The sequence below is a fragment of the Petromyzon marinus genome, chromosome 34, assembly GCF_048934315.1.
Source record: "Petromyzon marinus isolate PM22_M1 ecotype Great Lakes invasive population chromosome 34, UKy_Petmar_22M1.pri1.0, whole genome shotgun sequence".
Lineage (NCBI taxonomy): Eukaryota > Metazoa > Chordata > Hyperoartia > Petromyzontiformes > Petromyzontidae > Petromyzon > Petromyzon marinus.
In genome coordinates, this window is record NC_133700.1 from 8,982,394 (window position 1) to 9,008,860 (window position 26,467).

At 49.1% G+C, this 26,467-nt stretch overlaps 1 protein-coding gene across 4 annotated transcripts in view; it reads right to left on the bottom strand.

Annotated features, from left to right (window-relative positions):
* Positions 1-982: 982 nt before the first annotated feature.
* Positions 983-26,467, bottom strand: part of LOC116948677 (integrin beta-1-like) — a 51,194-nt gene continuing 25,709 nt past the window's right edge. For 3 of the 4 annotated variants that reach the window (XM_032965603.2, XM_076071696.1, XM_076071695.1), the window contains exons 2-18: positions 24,994-25,069; positions 22,354-22,442; positions 20,209-20,419; positions 19,567-19,737; positions 18,381-18,475; positions 17,325-17,477; positions 16,486-16,644; positions 14,254-14,349; positions 13,123-13,212; positions 12,257-12,397; positions 11,808-12,010; positions 9,165-9,403; positions 8,030-8,252; positions 7,064-7,278; positions 5,023-5,189; positions 4,047-4,136; positions 983-2,415 (exon numbers count right to left, since the gene is read on the bottom strand). In XM_032965603.2, coding sequence (XP_032821494.1) covers positions 4,059-4,136; positions 5,023-5,189; positions 7,064-7,278; positions 8,030-8,252; positions 9,165-9,403; positions 11,808-12,010; positions 12,257-12,397; positions 13,123-13,212; positions 14,254-14,349; positions 16,486-16,644; positions 17,325-17,477; positions 18,381-18,475; positions 19,567-19,737; positions 20,209-20,419; positions 22,354-22,442; positions 24,994-25,069 — 2,406 coding nt within the window. In that variant the 3' untranslated portion in view covers positions 983-2,415; positions 4,047-4,058. The remainder of the gene's footprint in view (positions 2,416-4,046; positions 4,137-5,022; positions 5,190-7,063; positions 7,279-8,029; positions 8,253-9,164; positions 9,404-11,807; positions 12,011-12,256; positions 12,398-13,122; positions 13,213-14,253; positions 14,350-16,485; positions 16,645-17,324; positions 17,478-18,380; positions 18,476-19,566; positions 19,738-20,208; positions 20,420-22,353; positions 22,443-24,993; positions 25,070-26,467) is intronic. The other variant, XM_032965604.2, reaches the window with a different exon arrangement.

Sequence of the window (26,467 nt, forward strand, 5' to 3'; positions counted from 1 at the left end):
ACCAGCCCCCTCCACAGGAATGTGTTAATAAAGGCAATTATTAATCGTCATATTTGTCGTGAAAGCCTCCTGTATAAAAGAAACAGGGTGGGGGGGGGGGGGGGGGGTGATGTTATTTCATACCGTGTCAACCCATACGGTTTATCCCGTATTCTTGTATGGGGAAATTGAGTTTTCAGGTCCATACGGCGTACATCCGTTTCAATACGGGCAAAAAATAATAATCATATGGCCAAATAAAATTAGTGTATTGTTTAACCCTTCAGAATGTTGTTTATTGTTGTACATTTAAAACATGTGTGTGCATCCACATATCAGGCAATCAGCAGCATCAGCATGCAATATAACAGACAGTAGCATGATAAGTAGCATCATTAACACCAATTATACAAATGAATACATAACACAGTTTTTGTTTAGCAACAATTTTTACCTATTTGTTTGTGTTTCTCCCTTGTGATGGGACTTTGTAGGATGAACGTTGAGATTTATAAGGGCACGGGGTGACCAATCAGGTCTGAATTGGTCTGTAATAGGGTAGACACTGATAAGGGGTTGACAGGGATGTTGTTTCTAGATGCCCCACTGATTTATGACTATCTTAAGTGGTCATCAATAAAATCAGCGTACAGCCAGCAGCGAACGTTGTCAACAAATCACACTGGCTATGTTGTAACTTGCTGACTTGCCCCTGCTGGACGTGTGGGAAAAAAAGCTTCATAGGTCATCGGACTCATTCAGTCTAAATAAAGATTCTGATTATGTTGGACAAGGTGTACCAGTAGATTTATAATCAGTGTTTTAAGATTGGTGGGGAGACTTGCAGAGGCTTTGAATTAACATGTTTACTTTGTAATCTCTCCCTATGTTAGTAGAATATCAATAAATGGATCACACCTTAAATATACTTCATCAAAATTGAATACACAATTTTAAAAATGTATAATTACTATACCATATAAGGAAGCGATGACGGTGAACATCGTTTATAAGGTTTTGGCTTTTAATGTACAAGATATCTGTTTTTATTACATCAGACGGCACAAATTAAATTATCAAAAACAAAAAATCCGTATCATTGTATAGCTTACCGATGGTTCTTGCGTGGAACAACTGCTTGCAAAAAATATATAATCGTTTAATAGATAGCTCTCTTTAATTAAAAGTTGCACGTTAAAAACACCTATTAATTACAAATCATGCTTTACAAAAAGCACAGCTTTTGTAATGGCGAGAATCTCGCAAAACTTGGCATACACAACCGTGGTTTACCGTTTCTAAAACAGTCTATTTACTTTTGGGCACGAGCCACTCGGCAAACTGACGATTCACGCTCGAAGCAAATCGCGCAAGTGTCACGCATTCGGGAGCGCAATTTCATTCCTTCGTTCAATTTAGAATCTGTAGCGGCTGTCGGGTTCCCACCTCGGGTGCTAATCAACGATGCGATAACATTAAACAACAACAAAATGTGAAGCGACGCTCGCGCGTGCGTGCTAACCGTTGCGAGTATGGCGAATCCTGGCTAGGGGGAATCCTCGGTGGCATGTGTGGCAGGGTTGGGGCAGTCACGCCTCTTTTCCACTGTGCAAGGGGAACTGTGGCGATTGGGTCCCCCGCTTGGCTCAGGATGCGCCAGGTTGTTTTTTTCCAGCCCCACTGTGGAAGTCGAGTCGTGCCGCCGCCGCCGCCGCCGCCGCCGATGATTCGAGTCGAGACGCTCTGTTAAGAGGACAACGGCGACGCTGCGTCCTCGCGTCGTGGCAGCGTCGCTGACCGACGTCGCGCGCAACGAACGAGTGAAGACGCAGCAAGCAGGCAGCCGACGCGGTGGTCTCCGTGTCAAGCCTGACATCGTACGCAATGGACACGTCCACGAGCACACCGACCACCCTGGCCGTTTTTGGCACCAAGCCAGATTTAGATGGCGTGGGGCCACCGCATCACGGTTTGGTGCCTGCTCGGCTCGCTAATTAGCCAGTGGAAAACCACCAGCAGCAGCAGCAGCAGCACCGCAAGGGCCTTGTGCTGGCTCGGCTCGGATGTGCGAATGAAAGTTTGGTAATGGTGGTTCTTTTAAAAGCACTCCCAACAACTACGGCGCCCTAAGCCCAAATTCTTGACGTCGACAGCGAAGAGTTAAAATAGGTTCTTAGGACGCACGATTCATCGCATGTGCCGTGAACCGTTACATTGCCTACGAGAAATCGAGACCTGCCACGCGGCACATTAATACTTGGGAGGAAAAACTACAAAACTATTTACCGTTTTCTGTTATCAAAATATAACAAGCAATCAAGTTCTTTCAATGTCGATTTAAAAAAAAAAACGCTTGATTGCGCAAAGATGTTATTTCCCTTCGTATCTTGGGTTGACTACGGTCGTGACGGCGCTCTTGTAGATCGGATTTTCGCCCTGGAAAGCAAAACAGAAGAACAATTAACGACAACGCAAACACGCTGGCTTACACAACGTCGCATGCAGATCGGTGCTATTTTGGTCCCCGTGGGCGATGATGCATTCGTTCCACCTGCTTGGCTGGACTGATGAAGTCACCATGACTATATTATGTTCAGAGTATTCCTTGGTTGTAGCTTGATAATGTTGGGTATACTTTTTATACAAACGTCTCACATATAACGGTACGGATTGTGTGTGGATTCCCTTGCAATCACAGCGGTTTGCCAAATACAACATCAATTGACATGTTTTGTTCGCGTCACAACTTCAACTGTATGGCTGTTGGGTGGAGGAGGGTATACAACACAGTTTGGCTTTGTACTCGCTCGATCTAACTTGGAAAATGGATCACGTAAACTTACGAGTTTAATTAATGTTCCCGTTAATGAAACAACGTATAGCTTTGTATTCTAGTTTAAGATTCTCATAACCATAATAACACTGGTGCAAATTAACTCTTGATGAGTCAGAGCATCGGTCTAATTCATGGCAAAACTTGTTCACCTCGTGCCCCCTGACGCAAAGAACACAACTGTGACGCAAAATGGCGATCAAGATTCAAAAACAAGAGGTCACGGGCCCCTTTCAGGACATGACAGCCAGTTACGGCAGCGAAAGAACATCCCCAGCTGCTGAGTGGCGGAGGCTCAAGAGTCCGATCTTGGGGCTCCGTTGTGGCCAGCAGTAAAGAAACCTTAAAAGCTACGCTGCCGCGAACGCTCCAACGATCAGCTGCGGCTTCATGCCAAGGATAATGCGACGCCATCAGCAGCGCCGTTCCTGGTTGGCATTCAGCAGCGTGGGACTGCAGGGCATTACCAGGCAGGTGGCACACGCTCGCCCCCCGCGTTTTGACATTTCAAAAACACGCGCGCATCGTTTTCAGCCCGATTTCATCGCGACCGTGCCTTTGGTGTCACGTCACGAGGAGGAAAGTATCCATTTAAAATTTCTCACTGCAACCCACACCGCAAACCTTTGCATTTTACAAACGGCCACACGGTTAGTGGACATCGCAGAAACCCCTCCCCCCCCTCCCTCCCCGAAATGCCTTCGGGTGACCTCTGTTCCGCACACAGCAGAGGGCAGCGCTGCCCACTGGCTCTGCCGTATGAGAGCGAGGCTCGTCGCGTGACGGTCAAAACCGACATTTGAATTCTCGGGTGTTGGAAAATTTGGCGAAAATTGAGTGCAGGACAAATTGTAACACGATCGTTTTTTTTTTAATTTTGTGTGCAGTAATTAGCGACCGGGCGAATACCATCAACTCAGTTTAATCGCAGGCCACTGGCCCGGGACGGAAAGTGTTCACATCTTTAACGTTCCTAACAGCAGGAGGGGTAGTGCCACACCCAGCACTTGTGAGCAACGAGTCCGGCAAAGTTTAAAAAAGGGTTTCAGAGTCGAGGGTTAGAGGTGGGCAGAAGGGCATGCGGCCTGGGGGGTGGGTGTCCAGTGAACACAGCACGCCATGCACCGCACAACATGCGCTCCACGATCACGCAGGCGATGGGGGGGGAGGTGGGGGGAGCGGGCGGGCGGGCGGGCGGGGAAAAAGGAGGGGAAGAGAATAAAAAAAAGATTACGAGCAAAGATGTTCAGAGAGGGACGCCTTTGCGTCCAAAGTTGGGGTTCTTGAAATTATTTATGGGGCTGCGGTAGATAGGGTTTTCTTGCTGCTAGGAGAAAAGAGAGAAAGAGCCAAGGAAACGTTATGCAGTCGCGACGTGGAATGGAAACCACACTCGGTCGAATGCAGACAGCCAAGTCGATGGAAATGTTACGCGGTTCTGGCGAAAGGAGGATACAGCTCAAGATAGGGAGTATGCATGGAGGTGTACACGTGTATGTGTGCGTGTACATGTGTTTGTACGTTCGACTTCTTTCGCACCATACGGAGCCCAACGTGCTAATCGGTGGTGCGGGGGGGAAGGACAAACTAAAGACGGGGAAAAAAATGTGCACACACAAATGTCTGCGAATAGGTGTACGTGTTCGTTTGTGTTTAAATTAAGCGTGTAACGGTGCAACAATTAAGTTGAAATTTGCATACGTTGTTTGTAAATTGTTCATGTAAATCTAGCAGCCGCTGGAGGCACTACATTCCCCACAAAAGGACAAAAAAATATTGATTCTGGAAATGAATCATGATACCGAATCATTACAGTTCCTTTAAATCGCCAGATACAAATCATTACATGCCCAGTGTGAAGGCGTTGTGTCTAACAAGGGCTTGAAGCTTCGCTAACAAAAACAAAAAAAGACTTTCAAACGACTTTCAGATGCACTGGCAGCGTGCCAAAGTGACGCTGCTACAGTAAAGTGGTGAATTAAAAGGACGCATCGAATGGCACGGCTAATTAAGGGTACGACGGCGAGAGTCCTAACCCTCGTCCTGACTCTACTCCGTATGATAAATTAAGCCCTAACCCAAGTTCTTACTCTATCCGTAACCCTCACCCTAACACCCTAACCCTCACCTGGCCCCTAAACCTGCCACGCCGGGCGGTGGGACAAGGCCAATAGCCCCCCCTGCCCCGTGCCCGTGCCCGCGCTTCTCACCGTGTCCCACTTGGCGTTCATGCGGTCCTTCTCGAACTTGGCGAACTCGCGCCGGTCGTGGATGATCATGAGCAGCTTCCAGATGAGCAGCAGCGCAAGGCCGATGAGCACGATGCCCGCCACCACGCCCGCGATGATGGCGATGATGTTGGGCTCCTCGGGGCACTCTGCGACGACAATGGGGCAGTGCACGATGACGAGGGGGCACGTCAAAATGTTGTCTTTCGGGCACATGGCTGATATAAACTTACACGTGATAAGCCTATTCATCGAGCTGTCATTTGTGGCCAGGTCGCTTCTGAAAAAAGAGCGATATGGCAGCTCAGTGGGGCCTTACCTGGCAAAAGAAAAAATAAATAGTTCATAGTTTATCTCACCGCTCCATCTGCTCAGTAGACGTGCTATGAAGCTCACCCATTCCTCTGGCTGCCACTGTCATTCTGCAGTGTCATATAGTCTCAATGAATAAACATGTAAACAAATACATGTCACAGGATTGTGAGTGATGGTGGCAGTTTAGGGAGACCTTTAATAATTTGTGTGTTAGCCACGGATGATGATGATGATGATTATGAAACAATGATTCTGTCCTCAAACAAGCAATGGGTGGCACACAGAAGTACTGTTGGGCCAATGCTCGTTTTCCAACAGCATTCTATTTAAGCAGGTAAGATCTGGCGCAGTTTCGACCTTTTGGGGCTAATCAGCAGGCTTTTAAAAAAAGATCTGCTGTAGGGGTTGCTAGAATAAAAAAATCCAAGAACACTTCTCTGGCATGGATCTGGAATAGAAGCCAGTTAATAGAAATAGCAGAGCGAGCTGCCCAGTCACTCATGCCAGCAGCTTCCCAAACCCGTTGCTGTGCACACCATAGTAAAAAAAATAATACTTTTGCGAAACAAAAATCACTGCAGGAAAGTGAACAAATCATCTGGCGTTGCCGCTGCATTAACATTTGTGCACGAGCACAATGAAAAAGAAAACCCTCAGCACATTCTTCAAACAAGACTGCGGACTTAAGAAGGGGGGAAAAATATATATACGTAGGTGACATTTCGGGCAACGGCTAATTTTCATCACGCATAAGTAGGTCGAGCCGATTGATTTTCGTTGTATCCAAGCGATCGTTCACGCCGCCTAGAAAATGTTTCCCCCCCCTCTCTCTGGACACCTGCCAGTTCTGCTCAGTGCGGCGCGCAGCGAGCGCCAGCTTCGTCGTCACAAACTGCACGGCGCACAGCGGCGACGGGGCCGTCTGCCCAGGGTCGCTAGAAACGTTACCGAGCGGAAACAGCCACTCGTGCTTAGCGGTAACGTTTGGGCCGCGACCTGACCGGGAGATGGCACCGCGGTAATGGATTTATTGAATCCATCAGCGAAGTGCATTTGAGGGTTATCTCCTCGCGCGCGCGTTGGCTTTCTACACAATACTGTTTACGCGATCTAACCCAAAAAAAAATAAATCTGTACTATGGATGATATTGGTCGCGAAAGTCTTCTGGGTGTTAAACTGCATTGGCTTTCTCTCTGGGCGTTCCAGTTTCCTCCCAAATGCTAAACGTTCATTTACGGAAGTGGCCAAAGAAGCAATAACTTTTTAACCGAGGCGCCCAGCCTAGAAAACTAAAACAGTGAGCTAAAAAGGGGGCCAACGTCACCACTGGACGAAGGCCTCAAATAACTCCCAAGTGTCGTGGGAGTTATTTGGGCGTACTTCATAATGCTGGTCATTGCGAGCTGAAGGCAGGGGACATGGACGTGGGAGCCTGGAAGTAGGACCCCACGACAGATGTTGCTGCGCTGCTCTTTGCTGCACACCATGATGACGACGATAACGATTAAAATGATGACGATAAGAATGACAACAATTGCGACAAAAAAAATTAAAACGTTGATGACAAAGACAATAACAACAACAACGGTGATAAAAACAACGACGATAATAATGACGATGACAATTTACAATGATGACATCGATGGTAACAACTCTACGACGTGGACAATGCAGGCGGCCGCCAACCGTGGCGGCGGGGAAACGTACCGACTTTGGTCTGCACGTAGACCTCGGCGTCGCTCTTGGCGTACGTGAAGTTGAAGTAGAACCAGCAGTCCTCTTCGTTCTTCACCTTGCAGAAGGCCGTGTGCTCCGTGCTCTCCCTCTTCTCGATCTCCTCCACCTTCTTCACCTCGAACTCGCACTTGTCACACGTCTCCTTCTTGGGCCCCGTTTGGAAGGCCTTGCACTCCGCGCAGTCCCTGTGGAGCGGCGTCGCCGTTTAGGAGCTGGGACCGCGAGTCTCTAAACTCGGCGTTCCCCATTGCAAGGCCCGCGGGCCGCTGGGGCCCCCTGACGTGTGGTTCCCCGACAATACACAACACGTGACAACACCCCCCCACCATCATCACTGTCAAACCCAATGGTTTCAAATTTTTGGTAGCCCTTATCGGCAAAGGTGGCCCACCTATGACAACTAGTGAACACTGCAGTAAACTAAAACAATATTGATTTTACCAGGTAAAACCCACTGAGCTATAGAGCGCTTTTTCAGAAGCAACCGGCTCGCAAATGATAGCTCAACAAAGTGGCTTATTACGTGGACATTTAAAGCAGCCAAATGTTACAAGTGCATGTTTCTCAATGTGGAGGGAAAAACTGGAGGACACGGAGAAAAATCCCTGCCACCACAAGGATAACATGCAAACTCCAAATATACAGGCATCAGGGTTGAGATTGAACCCACGACCTCCTGTATACCAGGTAAGGTAGTTAACATCACATCTTGCCACCGTGGCTCCCATATAAATGACCGCAGAGCTTTGCCGCTCGTCTGTGGTTCCTCCTCGCGCCTCTCGACAAGACGCACGCGAAATACTGCGCGGTGCATTATGCATTTACATTATTATTATTATTATTACGATTCAAATCTACATTCGGGGCAGTGTGAAGTCACATTCTCCGGCGTCGGCGTTCGTCGCCGCAGTCCCCCACACACAGGCGACCACTTACTTGTGCAGCTCGCACGCGTCCGGGCACGAGGGGCAGTGCTCGCACTTGGGCCCCTGGTACTTGGGGTCGGTGCAGGTGCACGTGCCGCAGGTGCAGTTGCCGCGGCCCGAGCACATCTCTCCGTTGCGGCCGATGCAGGAGCGTGCGTCCAACGAGCAGTCGCAGCTGCTGCCCGTGAAGTTGCTGAAGCAATCGCACTTGCCGCACTCGCAGCGTCCGTTACCTTGGGAGGGGGGGCCGGTCGGAGGAATGGTGGGGCGGTATGGGGGAGGGGGGGGCGGGGGGGGGGGGCGGAGGGGGGTAAGTGGGAATCAGGATGATAATGCAAGAGATGATGTCCGGGGGGGGGGGAAGGGGACATGAATGTAAAACTAAAATATAAAACCTTTTTTTATATTTTAGCAGGTAAGGCCTACTGAGCTACGCAAGCTATTTTTGAGAAGCAACCTGGCTATCACGAATGATAGCGCAACAAATGTTAATTCTAAATGCGGAGGGGACCCGGAGAAAATCCACACGACCACGGAGAGAGACACGCAACTCCAACTATACAGCAGGCGTCAGGGTCGGGATCGAACCCACGACCTTCTGCGTACCAGGCGAAGTAGTTCACATCTTGATTTAAAGCTTTCGTGACTGCAGGGATTCATATTCTTGGTTCTTTCGGTAAAGTCACGTAGAAGGGAAACAATAAAATAATAAAATTATAAAACAATAAAATTCTCACGACGTTGACTGCAGCACAAAAAATCATCATCAAATTAGAAAAAAGTGGCGGGTTTTTTTAACGTAAAAAAACGCCACTTTTTTCAAATTTTCTTGCTGTGGTTTTCACACCTGATGATGATTGCTTGTGTTGCAGTCGAAACGTCGCGAGAATTTTATTGTTTTATAATTTTATTGTTTCCCTTCTACGTGACTTTACCGAAAGAACCAAGAATATAGTTCACATCTCACCACTGCGGGGGAGGGGGGAGAGGAGCAGTGGCAGGGGGGCTGAACAACTTTTGTATGGAGGTTTAGGGTTAAGGTCAGGCCAATAGTTTTGGGCCTAATGTCGGTCTTAGGCTATATAAGCTCAGTGGGTCCTTACTTAACTGGTAAAAAAAATAGTTCATCGTTTACTTTCCCCCACCTCCACAGATGAGTCCGTTGTGTCGGTCGCAGGAGAAGTTGTCACACTCGCAGTGCTTGCTGGACACGAGCTCGGGGCTCTCGCGCTTGTAGCAGATGCACTCGCCGCACACGCAGTCGCCTCGCCCGCTGCACACGACGGTGGACGAGTTGTCGCGCTTGCACGACGCTTCGATGTCCTCCGAGTTCACCTCGTCGGTGCCGCACTCGCACAGGCGCCCCACCCGGCCCTCGTTGCACCTTCGCCACGGACACGCGGGGGGCGAGGGCGTCAACGGCGTCGTCGTCGTCAACAACGTCGTGGTCAACGTCGTCGTCACCGTCGTCGTCAACGTCATCATCAACGTCATCAACGTTGTCGTTATCAACGTCGTGGTCAACGTCGTCGCCGACGTCAATGCTGTTAATGTCGCCGTCAACGTCTTCGCCGTTGTCACGCCGATACGATCATTATTGTGGTCCTCGTCGTCGTCGTGCTTGTCGTCGTCATCATCACCATTACCGTTATCCATCGCCATGGTCATACTGGTTTGCTACTCGCACCCGTCATCGTCATCACTGCAATCATCATCACAACTGTAGGCATCATCATTATTACCACCACCGTAGTTGTCTTCATCGTTGATATTGTGGTTGTCATTGCGACCGTGACAAAAAAACATCATTATCAGCGTAGTTGTTCTGGACAAGGTCATTATGAGAATCTCATTCGCACACTCGTCTTTGGGCTCAAACCGAGGGCGTCAGCGATGCTGAATGGGCGATGCAAAAAAATGAGCCCACTGATAGACACGTAACCACAAGCACTGAATAATCACCACATAATCATAACCACGTGTGCTTTATCCAGGAAAGCCTCACCGAGTCTCAACTCTTTTGCAGAAGAAATCTCTGCAATGGGGATGTCTGGTCAATTACTTTACAGAGTGTTCGGGTGAAGACTCCGGGGTCGGCCCAGGACACGCTGGTGCAACTCTGTCGCTCAGCTGGCCTGGGAACGCCTGGGAATTCTCCAGGAAGAGCTAGAGTCTGTGTATTGTAGTGTATAGTAGTGTAGTGTATTTCGTGTATAGTAGAGCTAGGGTCTGTCGCCAGGGAAAGGGAGGTGTGGACTGCCCTACTCAACACGCTGCCACCGCAACCCTCACCAGGACAAGCGGATTGAGAGACTAACGAACGAAAGTATTTGGTTTGTGGGAGAAAATTACGAGTATCCGGAGAACACCCAAACATAGATGGGGGGGGGGGGGACAAATTAAAGAGTTCATTGCTAACTGTCCTGCCATCTGCTGTGCAATTCACAGCCCAAATGTCTTTTTTTTATTTTACCAGGTAAGGCTCATCCGAAGAAACCTGGCTATCACAAATGATAGCTCTACGAAGTGGCTTATCATCGCGTGAACATTTATAGCAGCCAAGTAATATAAGGGCATGCTTCTAAATCTGGAGGGAAAAACCAGATGACCCGGAGAAAAATCCGTACGACCACAGAGAGAGAGATAGAACATGCAAACTCAAAATATACAGCCGTCGGGGTTGGGATCGAACCCACGACCTCCTGCATACCTGGTGAATGAGTTAACATCTACGAACACTGGGGAATTCATCTCGTCGCTCGGCGCAGTGCGTTCGGTTTGCGGTGATGCTAACAGCGCGCCGTCGCGCCTACGCCGATTGGCAGGTGGCCAGAGAGGGAAACTTTTTGGCAGGCGGAGTTCAAATCTCTTGGAAACGATGAAGGTTATTCAGCTGTAACGACATTACAAGGGATGGAAATGGATTAAAGAATCCACTGCGGTGCTGCTGCCATCTCTTGGCCACCTCGCAGCCCGAGCACTACAACACCTGACCCCGAGCCCAGGAGTCAAATCTATCCCCTTCAAATGAAATAATTTTTACATCGGTGTTCGCGCCATTCTTAAGAGTGCAAGGCTGTCACGAAAGGCGTTCTTTCACGGATGAGTAAAAGCTGCAGCAGGTTTACAGGCGGGGACAACGTTGATGCGTGGCTTTAGGAAATTATGTAAGTCGAGAGTAATTTTCAAACTACAGCCTGTGCATCTATAATTCATTTTTTCATCACGTCATTTGGATATAACACAATGAATGTATGAGGGAATGCATTTTCTTATAACGCGGATGCGATCGAGTGAACAGAACTGCGTCGCGCGTGCAGGAATAAGCGGTCGTACGGCTGCCCTCGGCGGAGCATCACACAAGGCGGGATGCTGGTGGATGCTTCTAGACACTACCCGCGCGCCTCATGTTCAGCCTGCATACACGCATCTCACGTGTTATCGCGGACTGTGCTTTACCCCCTATATTTTTTATCATCACGCCATTTTTCCATCATGCAGTGTTCTTTAGGAATGCAACCACCGCCTTTTTTAGGGGGGGGGGGGTCTTTAATGTCCACCGCAAAGCAGACGGAATGTGGGCATTCCAATATTTTGACACATCACGAGAATAATTAACCAGGGCGGCCCTGCAGGACTCGGAAACCGCGAACCTCTTGCCGCGGAGTGACCGACGCGCCGCCTGCCACTGCCACCAAGGGGGGTGGCCGTCGTCGCCACCACCGCCGGCCTCTGCCGACCACGGCGCGTTGGTGGGGGAACCCGGGCGACGCGGGGGACGCCGGTACCTGCACGCGCCGCACTCCATCGTGCCGTTGCCGAAGTGGCACTCCATGGAGTTGCTGACGCCGGAGGTGTGGCACTGGCACTCGCACTCGAAGCGCAGCAGCACCGTCACCTTCTCCTGGAAGCCCAGCGGCCGGATCTCCACCTCGTGCGCCTTGCCGTTGTTGGGGCACTTTGTGGCGACCACCTCGATCGTGAACTGGACCTGCACCCCGTTCGATGCAAGCGCGTGCTCGTTTAAATAAAAAATAAAACATGTTTTTGTTCGCCAATCATTTATTTCTCCCGAGTTATATTACGAGCGCGCCGTTGTCCGCCCCCCTTATGAAAGAAAAAAATCACGAGAGGCTGACGACTTAATTAATGTAAAAATCGTGATTTAAATTTTTTTAGTCGATCAAGTTACTCGCCTCGTCGTCCCGTGAGCCGCGTGCGGCCCTCGCGCCCGTACCTCGTCGCCGATCTGGATGTCGGAGCACTTGCGGCCCTGCTCCCCGCGGAACACCTTGTTGTCCTTGCAGACGGCGGTGTAGCGGAACTGCAGGCCCTCGGGCACCTTGCTGTTCTCCAGGATAATCTCCGACGACAGTGCCTGCACGCCAGCGCCGCCACCGCGTTGCCCGTGAGCCGCCACACCCACGCACGTGCGCCAGCGTCGCGGGGCACGAAGACTTCCGCCCAGACCCGTGTGCGATTATCGTCTTGATCCCCACCAGAATTCTAACCCCCCCCCCCCCCGTTGACCAACAGTGATCTTTCTGGATTCTCTGTAAATTCTAATTCCCAGAATCAATCGCCACAGAATTCTTGCGGGGATCGATATTTGGAAGCCACTGGAGCTTTGTGCACTTTTAAATCGAAATTGAAAACTCATTTCTTTAGAACTGCTCTTTGTGTTTATTTTCTTGTCCCCCCCCACTACCCCGCACCTCCAATTAGCACGGTTGGCTACGTACGGTGCAAAATTGTGACCCCGGGTCAGAATAGAATTCTATGATTATTATAATTTGAAACTCCCACCACCCAATGGTAGTTTGACCCCCGGCCTAATTCCATTCCACAGTGATTAGAAACGTAACCCTAATCCTAATTCTTACACAATTTATACTGGGGGCATCCGGCAAGCTATAAACCTCTTTTTCACAGATGTCCAACTTGCGCTGTTTGTCGGTTTTTCTTTTTCCGTGCTCTTTCAAAGTTTGTTTTTCTCCGTGAGCATAATCATAACACACCACTCGTATAACATCGGCTTGCCGACTCACGCTCATCAGGATCGACTGCTCACACGTTTTAAAGACGAGAGGGCGATTCACTCACATCGTAGGCGTCGATGATGAGCTGGATGACGTTGCTGGAATTCGAAGAGAGAACTCCGACGGCCGATTTTGGGATCAAGTTACTGAGTTCCTGAAGCAAATCGCGCAGCAGGGTAAATAAAACACAAAAAAAGGACACGTTTATTTATTTTTTTACTCCACACCAATACTCGCAGATAAACCTTGGTAGATACGATGACACGTTGTGCCATCACAAGGGTGCGCATTCATTGCGAGGTATCAAATGAGCAAGAGTATTTTAGTTTTATTGGCAAACTGCAATTATAACTAACGGCCCTCGTTGCTGAATGGGGACTCGGGGGTCAAAACGATGAAAGGGGTCCAACAACGGCGGGTTTGTAGCCATTTAGGAAACCTGAATTTAATCACGAAAATCAACAAACCGATGTGCTTGAAGGATAAATTTTTTTTCCATCAGTGCACCACAAAACCTGCCACGACTTAGATCCGGAAATGATGAACCGGTGGTCGAGACTCATGAGAGGAGTGGTAGCCAAAGGAGAAGACATATGCCCAAGAGGACTTCCACCGTGGACATGCAGCAATGAAATCAGCCCATGTGCGAGTGCTAGACGGATTGTTGTAGCACAGGGCCATGAGGAATAGTAGCGATTGCTTCGTGGAACCATCATCCAGGAACGGATCATGGCTGATGATCATTATGACGATTCAAACTGTAACGTCACGAACAATGCCGAATTAAGCTAGCGCGGGGCCTATAGCAGATGTTATAAAGGGGCCCTAAATATAAAAACACATATATTAAACCACGTACATTTTTTTATTGCACAGGAAAGTAATTTTATTTTTATTTGCTATACAGCCACAGATAATATGACAAATCGCTAACCTTAAACACCCAGTTGTTCGTAAAAGTTGAAGGCAGTATAGTACTATAGTAATAGAGCAAGTGCAGAATCACTGAACCGGAATTGATAGCTTGAAAGCGTTGAGCGCGGGGCCCTTGAAAGTACGGGGACCGTAGCATATGCAGCTACTGCTGCTACTACGATAATCCGGCACTGGTCACGAAGCTGACCAAACCCAGACGTTCATTTTTAATAAAGCAGATCCGTTCGTGCTGTCACACGGAAAAAAGATTCTTCGTTACCTTGTAGACGTTATAGAACTCTTCCGTGACAGCGAAGATGGGCTGGATGCTGTTCTCTCCGAGTTTCTGCACCAGCTGCGCGACGGACGGGTAGTCCTGTAGGCACACACGGGTCCGCGCGAGAGGTCACGAATAATTCGCACGGCTTCATCCATATTTCCTCATCAGTGCTCTGCCCGGCGTGGTTGTCATCCTCCGACTGCTCCTAAACGGTGGCAATCGCCGCCAACTGAAGTCGGACTCGCCTCTTAAGTGGAGAAGCCACGCATTGGCCACTTGCGTCATCACCGCGACACCGGCTGTGGTCGGAGATTCCGCCCCGCAACTTTCTCCCCACAGGAGGTACATTTAAAGGTAAAGGCGCAGCACTGCAAAGGTCTCGCTCGCGCCACTGCTGCCGGAAGGGAGCTGTTGCGAGATGCCCCGTCTGGCTCACGTTAGCCGTGCCATAACGCTGTCCAGCGCGGAGACGGTTCTGTAAAAAAAGCCCCTGCACGGCGAGGTCAAAACCTGGTTGACCGGTGGTGGCTGGGGTCACTGATGAGGTAACGGTCGAATGCTGTCCATGGTGATGGGCGGCTGCCATGGTTGTAACGGTCAGCACGCTTGGACTTGCGATCAAGAGGTCCAATACATCTCCCAGATTGTTGATACAATGGGGCACGTTTCCCAAATCTCTCTCCTCCGCTGCCTCTGTCCACCCAGCAGCATGAATGGGCACTCCGCAGGTCGTCAATCGGCAGGCCCGCGTGTGGTGGGGTCGAGTGTAGGTACCGGCACCTACTACAAAGGCATAGGCAAAATAGCCTCGATGTGTTTTTTTTTATATTAGCCCCCTCTCGACCTCCAGCGTCCCCTCCAGTTGACTGTACACCTTTCACTGTCATGAGCACTTTTAAAATGACAGAAAAATTGTTCCATGAGCTCATATTATTAGTATTGTTATGCCTGTTTACCCAGTAAAGCGTATTCTTTGGTTCTTTAGGTAAAGTCACGTAGATGGAAAAATAAAAATAAAGTGAATAAAAAAAATAAAAAAACACAAATGTAGACTGTAACCTGGTTCTTAATCGGAGTGAGTGTACTAGTAGTCTATAATGTAGACTGTAGCCTGGTAATTAAGTTTGGTGAGTGTACTGGCAGTCTATAATGTAGACTGTAGCAATGGTTATTAAGCTGGGTGAGTGTACTGGCAGTCTATAATGTAGACTGTAGCCTGGTTCTAAACCTAGGTGAGCGTACTGGCAGTCTATAGTAATAAAAAAATTGCCGAAAGAACCAAGAATAAGTCCACATTATAGACTGCCAGAACACTCACCCAGCATAATAACCATTGCTACAGTCTACATTATAGACAGCATAATAACCATTGCTACAGTCTACATTATAGACTGCCAGAACACTCACCCAGCTTAATAACCATTTCTACAGTCCATATTATAGACTGCCAGTACACTCAAACTTAATTACCAGGCTACAGTCTATATTAGTGTTTTTTTGTTTATTATTTTTATTTTAATTATTTTTATTTTTATTATTTTTATTCACTTTATTTTTATTATCATTCTATCTACGTGACTTTACCGAAAGACCCAAAGAATATGAATTCCTAAAGTCACGAAAGTTTAAAGTAAAAATTTACCCAGTAAATCCTCAATGAGTCTCAAGACCCTTTTCAGAAGCGTCCTGCCAATGTTTTCACAGTAGGGGGCGATGCTGCTGCTGTGTGTTACCCCAATTGAGTAGTTTGTAATGTAATAACTCAGCAGTGTGGATGTTTGGCCAATAATTACCAGTTGCATTGTATGATTTTCTTAGCTATCGGAAGAAACAGGAGAACCTGTGGAACAGGCGGAGACCACATGAACGCCGCACAGAGACGGTGCCCGCGTCGCAAATTGAACCCTCCGCAGATCAACCTTGCCGTGAGGATAATGCGATAGCCTGTCGCTCGCGTGCAGCAGCGAGACAAGAGAACACGGACGAGCGCGGACCTTACCTTATCAAGACTCGGCTTATCAAGCCTTTACCGAGGCGCTTCACAGCAATTATAAAATCGTACACGGGACGAAAACGATTTCGAATTAAGCATTGGGTTATTGCAAGTGGTCGTGTAGTTTTGATGACCGCACAACTACGGGAGATTGATAAGGAGGGGGTGGGGGGGGGTTGGGATAGGCCTGGCTGTAGCTGGAGGGGGGTGAAAAAGCTACGGGGCGCCGTGCGACTCACGTAGAAGTCGCTCTGCGTGTACATCCCCTTCCCGTCCAGGTGGCAGCGCCCGTCGTTGGGCAGCACGATGCCGCCCAGCTTCCCGTCGCCCGCAAAGTGGAAGCCGGCGTCCGTGGAGAACACGAGCAGACGCGTGTTGTTGCGCCAGCCAATCTTGTTCTGGGGGACACGTGGGAGGCGAGCGGCGGGGGGCGGTGAGAGGAAGGAGGTGGTGAGGGGGGTCGGGGCGATGAGGGAGCTGGCGCAGCGATAGCGACCGCCACCCTGGGTGGTGCCACCGCGCAGCAGCAGGCTGTCGCGCTTGATGCCGCCGTGCAGCTCTTTGACGCGTTTCTGGGTCGAGCCGCTGAGCGTTATTGGCGAGCGGCGTCCGGCAATTTCCTCCGCGCACCGACTGGCTTGCTGGGAGCTTCACGATGAACTAAACTATATTCAGGCCCAGATAATCGTCACTGGTGTTGGTGACCGTGAGCTGGAATTGAACTCGGGTCGCCGGGTTTGTAGAGAGCACGCGAACCGCTGCGTTACCGGCTCCCCACAGGCAAAGGTCCCCCGTAAAGCCTTTAACAGACTGTTGGGGCAAGTGTTGTTAGAGACCACCTATGAAGGCCAGCATGGCACACGAAGAAGGTGGGGGTTCCCAGCGCCACGAACGGCCGCCTTTGTCTCCTTCGTGGCGATGTTTACACACTGCACCAGATACTTATTCGAGACTGAGTCGACCTACGGGAAGTCCAGGACCAGACAATCGTTACTGATGTTGTTCATGAGCGGAAATCGAACTCGGGTAGCAGTGTGCTAACCGCTCCCCAAAGACGCACGCACGCTCGCACACTCACCCCGCACACGGCTGCCTGCATCATTGCGTCGAAGCCACCTTCGGGAGAGTCCAAGTTCCCGGAGATCTTCTGGCGACTCACGAGCGAGTTGAATTTATTTCCTTCCGAGGTGAGAGACAGCACGTTCTTGTAGCTGAACGGGCTGGTGCACACCTGGTACGGGAGGTGGGGACAGGGGTGGGGGGAAAGGGGGGGGGGGACGGACAGGGAGCTGTTGAGCGGCGACGGTACCGTTTGGGTCATCGTAACGATCAGCCATTGTCTATAAGCTGCTGGACGAAGGCCTTCCCATACTGTTGTCTAGTGACCTTTCCGTTCATTTCACTTCTGCATAAGAACTGATAACGTGACACTCAATCTCTCCCCACGGCGGTTGTACCCTTGGAGGTCTCTTCCCTTCTTTGGCTGCCATTCCCTCACCAGTCTTGTCCATTGGCCATCATCTAAACTAAAAATGTTTTTATTTTACCAGGTAAGGCCCACTGAGCTATGTAGCTCTTTTTCAGAAGTGACCTGGCCACAGATGATAGCTCAGCAAAGTTGCTTATCACGTGGGCATTTAGAGCAGCCAAATACTCTGAAGGCATGTTTCTAAATGTGGAGGGATGAATCGGAGGACCCGGGGAAATATCCACGCGGCCACGGGGAGAACGTGCAAACTCCAAATATACAGGCGTCATGGTCGGGATCGTTCCCCCGTTCTCCTGCATACCAGGCGAGGTGGTTAACATCTCGCCACTGTGGCGTCTCACTGAGTGGCGTGCCCTGCTCAACCCCATTCGCTTTCCCCGATTGTCAATATGAGCGGCGCCGCTGGCAGAAGATGGATAGCTGTTGATAAGCCGTCCCCCAGTGTGCAGTTGAGTACGGGAAAGACTTCCAAGGTACAGAAATATTACATTTCCGCACCTCCGATTAGCACGGTTGGCGATGTACGGTGCGGAAAATGTTCAACATACACGCATACCTATTTTACTTGTATTACTGGAATAAACGCCCCCCCTAAATGTACGCAACAGAAATATATATTTTTTAAGCGATTACGTAAAAACGTACCTGTTTTTCGTCATTGTTACCGCACGGGTTCTGCAGCTTCTTGGGAGTGGTGCTGATGTAGGGCATCACCGTCTTATCCACAAACGATCCAAAGCCTGCGCAAGGCAATTCGACGCGGAGGCAACGTTAAGAGCTCGCCGAGCAACGCCCCACACAGTGAAACTTCGACACCAGTTGGAGTGGGATGCTGATGCTGCTGCTGGTCAGCACACTGGACCAGGGGTCACCGGTTCTATTCAAAAACTCCCGGAGTGCAGCAGCTGAAACAAGGGGCGAGTTTCTTAAATCCCTCCGCCTCTGTCTAGCCGACAGAATACAGAGGCACACCACAGTAAGGCCATCTGTAAGCTGGACTTACACATACTAGGGCTCACTAATATACCGCTCTTCTCTATAATTTTACAGCACTTCGGTAATTTCAACCAGTGGAATTTGAGCCTGTGAACTTGTACGTATGTTGAACTTCTTTTGCACCGTACGTAGCCAACCGCGCTCATTGGAGGTGCAAATTTGTGCAAACTGCACAAGTGGATAGTGTGCTGACCACAGGATACTGCTACGCACACTCCCCAATGCGTCGTTACACCTCGTCGTTCAGATCCAGAGGTAATCGTGGCCAATGCCGTTGATGCTACCGCACCTCGTAAGCGTTTTCCATCCCTCAGCCACACACGACCTCCAAGATGTATGTACAGCATTCCCTTGTTATTCAGACTTGCTACTCGCCATTCTGGCTATCCGCGAATCGCATGCGGAACTCAACAGGACTGCGTCAAGACAGAAAGTGATGAGATAAAGTGATGAGAGAGAATGTGATGCGAGAAAGTGATTTGTTAAAGTGATGTGATAATTTGCATATATTTAATTGCTTATTTATGTATTTAAAGCAATTCATTAAAAATTATAGGTTACCGTCGGCCAAAATCATCATCCGCGAAATTTGCTGTTCGCGAACATCTCCGGAACGTATCCCCCGCGAATAACGAGGGAGAACTGTACTACGTACGTGCGTCAAAATTATTTCGCACCGTACGTAGCCAACCGACGTGCCCTCGCAGTCTCCCACAAACCACGTGCTGCTCTTGGACGCGGGGCCGAGTGGAGACCCCCTCGGACGCCGCAGGATTCTCACAGCTGTCGTTACACCCCCGGGATAACGTTTGCAGTCGAGTCAGGCTCGGCTCACCGATAAAGAAGTCGCTGGTGATGTCCTTCATGCGCTGCTGCAACTCCGTGCCGAGCTTCTTGACGTTTTCCAGGTCGTCCTTCATGGAGTAGGAGAGGTCCATCAGGTAGTACAGGTCGATGGGGTAGTCGGCCGCGCGGCGGAAGCGCAGGTCGATGTTCTGCGGCTGACCTGCATGGTCCGGTGGGCAGCAGTAAAAACAAATTGTTTTTTTTTTTACAACGCAGTGAACTGGGGGGGGGGGGGGGCGGGTCACAACTTAACTTAACCGCACCGAGAAATAACGCGCAACGCCTGCCATGAGGATAAGGTTGACCCACTAATTCGAGTAAGGCTGCAATGACCGAGATACACACCATCGTTTTTTTTACAGGCAGGAAGGGTGGGAGCGGTGGCTGGCGATCGCCGCCTATGTAAAACTAGCTTAACGCAAGTGCCAAAAGCCCCGTTTATTCACCCGCCAGCAGCCACCGCCGGACGACACCACGCACACGCATGTCGAACTCTTTTATCAACGTAACGTAGCCAACCGTGCCGTGATAATCGTCGAGCTGCCAAGTGCTCGGCGAAGGTAGGAGGGGAACTCCACACGGCCACCCTGCGCGCACGTACACGCGCGCACGCACATGCACGCACGCGCACCTGAGCGGAGCGTGAGTTCGATCAGCTGCGGAGCAATCTGTGTGATGTCCTTGGCCGGCAGCTTGCTGCTGCGGTTGGTGAGTTTCTTGTCCTTGAGGATCTTCACCTTGCCCGTGGGGCTCTCTATGGACGTAGGCGGACACTTGCGGCGCTCCAGGTTGTCCGCATAGTCGCAGCGGGCCGAGTTCGACTCCCCCGGCCCGGTGAAGTCCTAAAATCGTCGAGCGACGGGCGGAGACAACGACACAAGCGGTGAGCGGGTGGTGACGGCGGTTCCTGAGCGCGTGCGTGCATTTTACATGTGTGTGTATGCACACGTGTGTGTGTGTGCTCAAGACTTTATTGAGTACCTGGTGCAGTGCGTAAATATCGCCACTGGGGAGACAAAGGCGGCCGGACATGGTGCTGGTTACCCACTACCGTGTGTGCTGTGCCGGTCTTCATAGGTGCTTGCTAACAGCACTTGCTCCAACAATCTGGTCAAGCTATATGGGGGATCTTTGTCTTTGTGTGCGGGTGTGGTTTAAAATTCTGCAGGCCAAAGTGCTTACTTGCAAATTTTGTTCACAAAATGCTACTGAAATTCCTTAAATCGCTGGACTTGCTTTCTGTTGAATTGAGGATTGATTTTAAAATTCTGCTTACTACTTATTTGGCCTGTCATGGTATTTGGCATTCATATGTTCAGTAACTAGTGATGCATTATGCAAGTCCCTTTAGTTTTTATGTTCTTGGCCTCCGGAACTCATATCAGGAATGCTGGAGCCGAAAATTTTGAAAGAAAGTGCCTTTGTAACGGCGGACATATGGACACCACACGTACAAACCTGAGTCAGAATCAGAATTTATACTTGAGGAATCTGATGTGCTCTAAAACTCTTTTCACAGATGTCCAGTAGGGGCGGTCAGAAAGTGGGAAAGGTAAAAAAAGTCACGAAACAAATTTAAATTAAACTAATTTTATTTTACCAGGTAAAGCCCACCGAGCTATTTAGCTTCTTGTTCAGCAGCAACCAGGCCACAAATGATAGCTCAACAAAGTGGCTCATTACTTGGAAATTTATAGCAGCGAAATAATGGAAATGCACGTTTCTAAATGCGGAGGGAAGCGACCTGGCCAAAAACGACAGCTTAACGAAGTAGCTTGTCGCATGGAAATTTTAAGCAGCCAAATAATCAAAATAATCGAAACGCACGTTGCTACATGTGCAGTGAAAAACCGGAGGACCCAGAGAAAAAAAAATTCACTGGCTGATACGCATACGTCGGTATACGTTTGATACGCATACATCGGCATTCGTCATTGGCACGTGACAGAGTTACCAATGCGGTTCCCATGTGTTTCCTCTACCTCTGTCACAGATCCAACCCCCACGTTGACGCTCCAGAACCTCCCCCCCTCCCCACCTCCTCTGGGCTTGACGAACCACACGGCCTGTCGCCTTGTGTGGCCCAATGTTTTAGTCCGGTGTTCTTCATTGCGAGGCCTGCAGGGGGCCACTGGCGGCCCCCGGTGGGTTTTGGAGTGGCCCCTGATGTGTGGCCCCTTGCAAGCGGTGTGGGGGGCTCTTACGCTGATGATGTCTTATTGGGAGAAAGTGGCCCCTCTCTCTGAAAATTAGTGAAGAAAACTGCTTTAGTCCGATTACACACACACCGGTGCAATTATCGCCATAGATATACACTTACTTTTCCGTCACTCAATTTGACTGCAAAATGTTTTATTTTTCCAAAATAACTTGTCAAAGTCAACTTTTTCGAATTATTTTCGCGAGTTTTTTTTTTCTCCCGTGACGTTCTAAAATTTCCTTTTGCTTCATCGCTCTACTTGATTTTCATGTTTATTGCTTTTGCCATTTTGGGGACCATGGTCACTCTTGAAAACAAGACTATCCTGGCCCTCTTGCGTTCTTGCCTGGTTTAGACGAAATAATCCTGGAACCTGTGACTTCACCTGTAGGTTTTGCTTTTGGGGTATCCATGGAGCACAGTAAAAGACTGACACATGAATAACCTCAAGCTCGAAAGCTTTCTGTGTCCAAGAAAAATGTCTAAATTGCTGTGTTGGTTGTTCTGGCGAGGCGGCCAGGTTAATGATTTCATGAATCATTTTCGACCCGGGAAGAGTGTTTTTGTGCAACTCACAGGCTTTGTACACCAGGCACACTTGCCGCCAACCTGAATGCACTCTCCACATGACTTGGCATTAGCAGACAAACACTCGTTGGTCGTCTCTGCAAGCGACAGGCAGCACACAAAACACACACACGTGTATATACACAGCACAGTGCGAGTGCCTGCGTGTGTGTATTGTGTGTGTGTGTGGGGAGTGGTTAGCGCGCTGCATTGCAAACCTGGTGACCCGAGTTCGATTCCCACTCACGACCAACACCAGTGACGATTATCTGAACCGGTCCTGGGCCTCCTCTAGGTCGACTCAGCCTCACATGAGTACCTGGTGAGGTGTGTAAAAATCGCCACTTGGGGAGACAAAGGCGGCTGGGCGTGGTGTTGGCCACCCACCCCCTCGTGTGCTGTGCCGGCCTTCATAGGTGCTCGCTAACAGCACTTGCCCCAACAGTCTGTTAAGGCTATACGGATGTTCTTTGTCTTTGTTTTTGTCTTTGTATTGTGTGTGAATATGGGGAGCGGTGGTGTAGTGGTCAGCGCGCTGCACTACGAAACCGGCCGCCCGAGTTCAATTCCCGCTCACGGCCAACAGCAGTGACGATTATCTGAACTGGTCCTGGGCCTCCCCTAAGTCGACTCAACCTCAAATGAGTACCTCATACGATGTGAAAAGATCGGCAATGGGGAGACAATGGAGGCCTGGGCGTGGTGCTTGCCACCCACCCCCCTCGTGTGCCGTTCCGGCCTTTATAGGTGCTGCTCGCTTACAGAACTCGCCCTGCCGTTTGTCTTGTGTCGCTCATGCAGCCTTCGTCTTGGTAGAAGACGACAAAGATTCCTGTTTACATTTTTAAATGCATGCTATATATGGTAAACGTGTTGTTAGAGAGCACTTATGAAGGCTGGCAGAGCACACTCGAGATGGATGCAGCCAGCACAATGCACACTCAGTACGGATTTACAGGTACCCACTCTTTAGGCTAAGTAAACCTAACGAAGGTCCAGGCCTAGTTCAATTACCAAAATTAATTAATAGAACGTGAATGCATCCTAATGATTGAAAATGTTATGTACAGTATATGAATGCATCTCACAGTATACATACGACTAAACTATGATACAAATAAATTAATAACTTCATCCTGACACACGTGAATAACACAGCCATAGATCTGGAAGCAAAAGCCACCAAGTTTGATTTGTAACAGTCTGACTCACCACAGTGGCATTTAATACTGGAATGCATTCCAGAAGGGCCAGTGTAAAATTAGTAGCTGTGGGGCAAGATTTGGCCTCCGAGGCTGCTAAATATATTTTTATGACTTGAAATGCACTTCAAATCCAGGCACGTTCCGCAATGTGCACTTGCGTGATAGCAAAGGCACAAGGTTATTTACCCAGGTATGTTGAATTATTTCACTCAAAATACACACATCCAAACCAGCCATTGAACAATGACGGTTACCGCATCACGCACTTTAAGTTGCGGTTCTGAGGCCATCTGGAACGCTCTTCCTTCCGATATTAGGAAGCCACTGGAGCTATGCACTTTTATATTTAGATTGAAAACTCATTTCTCGAGAACTGCTTTTTGTTTTTTTATTTGTTGTCCTTCCCCCGCACCTCCGATTAGCAAGATTGGCTACGCACGGTGCGAAAGAAGCTCAACATACATACATAGTAATGTGTACTTGTGTGATAGCAAAGGCACAAAGTGATTTACCCAGTAATGGAACATTATTGCGCTCAGAATACACACATCCAATCACGTGTGCAAGAATCAATGTGTTTTTATTTCTTACAAGTTGTATAGGGAACAGTGGTGCATTGATTGGTTGGCGCAATAGCCAAGGCTATATCATCAGTGGCGAGTTAAATGTCTAAACTGGCCCTGCTCCCCCCCATCAGCAACATGCTGTGACTGGCATGGAGAAGTACGGTCAAACAATCCCCGTGACCAGAAAGGCGTGGGAAGGCCTGAATCCAGCAGTGGCTTGACGCAGGTCTGTACCTTAGCATTTATGATTATTCTTACACGTTGCATGTAATTTGTTTATGTGACCTCTGTAAACAAAGTGGCCACTTCAGTCTAAGGAATTGTTAAAGAGTAATTGATTAATGAATCGTGACAATTCACAGAATGGGGGGGTAGGGTCTCAGGGGGGGGGGGGGGGTGACCCCTCTACTTGTCATTGTCCCCGCTACCAAAGTTAAAGTTGTATTTTCAACTGGCCAATGTCGTGCACCAATTTTTTTGTTTCAAAGCCTTTAATTGTCGACAAAGTGGTTTTCCCAAAAGAGAAACGCACCAAGAGCAAAGCCCCGGCAAAGTGAACGCCGCTCACGTACTCGCGGGGCGTCGCGCAGCACACGCAAGCAACATCCTCCAAAGCCTTCGTAAACACTTCGCGGGCGACGATAAAAAAAAATTCGCGATATATAACGGCGCCCCCGTTTGTTTTGGTTGGCACCGTGCTGTTGGGGAGCCGCCCACATTACTTTACGTAACCCGCCAAAATGAAATAAACTCCGGGCGAAATATCTTCAGTGAAGATAAACACTTCCACTGCGTGGCATTAACCATGTGCACGGGTTGAATGTTCAAGCGGTTGGAAATTAAAATTCACAACTTGGCATCCAGATTTTTTCTCTCACCTTGTTGGGCAAGGCACGCCGAGTTGATCATTAACATGCAGCAAAGCACGGCCACCACATCTTTCTCGGGTCCCATCTGTGAAAAATAAAACACATGAATTACACTTTAACACTATGCACTGTGATTTATAGAATATATATACCTGTATATATTACATCTGTTAAGCAATGGCTCAGTGGGTTAGCTGGATTCAAATTGACGACATCCAAACTACGAGCCTTATAGCATACCACTGCGGTCTGCGCTCCTTCAACGGAGAAGGAGCAGTAAAACTACAACGCACTCTCTCATGAAGCCCTCTCATCGTGGCCAGCAGGCCTCAAACATTGGCATGTCGCTTGCTGAACATATTGCTGCCATACGAAAGAAGAGAACAGTGGTTATAGCTCATTGCCCTAGGGCTGCGATTGCCGGCTATGGCAAACATGAAGCGGTGGTTCATAATGTGAACCGGTCCTGGGCTAAAGCCTCACCAACCCACAATAACCAGGGTGGTGTGGAGGTCTGATCAAACAAGTCTCCTGGCAAACGTAAGATGGTGGTCACCGCATCGCGCACTTTCAGATGCGCTTCTGCGGCCGTCTGGAACGCTCTTCCTCCTTCCGATATTAGGAAGCCACTGGAGCTGTGGCACTTTTAAATATAGATTAAAAAGTATTTTCTTTAAAACTGCTTTTGTGTTTAGTTTGTTGTACTTCCCCCGCACCTACAATTAGCACGGTTGGCTACGTATGATGCGACAGCAGTTCAACATACATTCAATACATTTTGAAGGTTATTTACGCTGTGACTATTTAACAATAACGAGCTGGCAGGAGGAAAGGAAACAACGTGCAGAGTATGCACGTATGTTGAACTTCTTTCACACCGTACGCAACTCCCGGAAATATTGAGAACTCAAAGTTAATTCGGGGGAAAAAAATACCTCATGCCTGCCTTCCTGACCTGCCACGTTTATTTACAAAAGCTATTCAAGCGACGAATCTTTAAATGGCAATGGCAATTTGACGGCAGACAGAATTCAAGACGCGGAATTGAAAATTACTGCTGCTACTGAGAACTCTAAACAGTGGTCAAGAGAAACATCCCCCCCCCCCACACCAACCCCCAAAGCCAGCTTTGCACGACCTGGCATATCGTTAATTCAATTATTTACTCTGCGAAACATTGACGGTAACAAAGTACGGCGCTCCCAAGTACCGCAAAACAGACGACGGCTTTTGCTCGGCGATGTTGGCTGCAGGGACGCACGGCGCGCGACCACCGACAATGCCGGGCCAGCATCAACGCAAGCCGAAGCATTGTACGTATGCGTGCATGTTGAGCCACACTGTAGGGGCGCACTCGTTACACACAAAGTGCTCGCCACAGATGAACCACCAAACACCTCGCTGATCTCGTCAAGGAGCATAAAGCATCGTCACGCCGACCCTTGGACGTCCTTGCAGCGGCGGCGGCGGCTTTTGGCCGGCC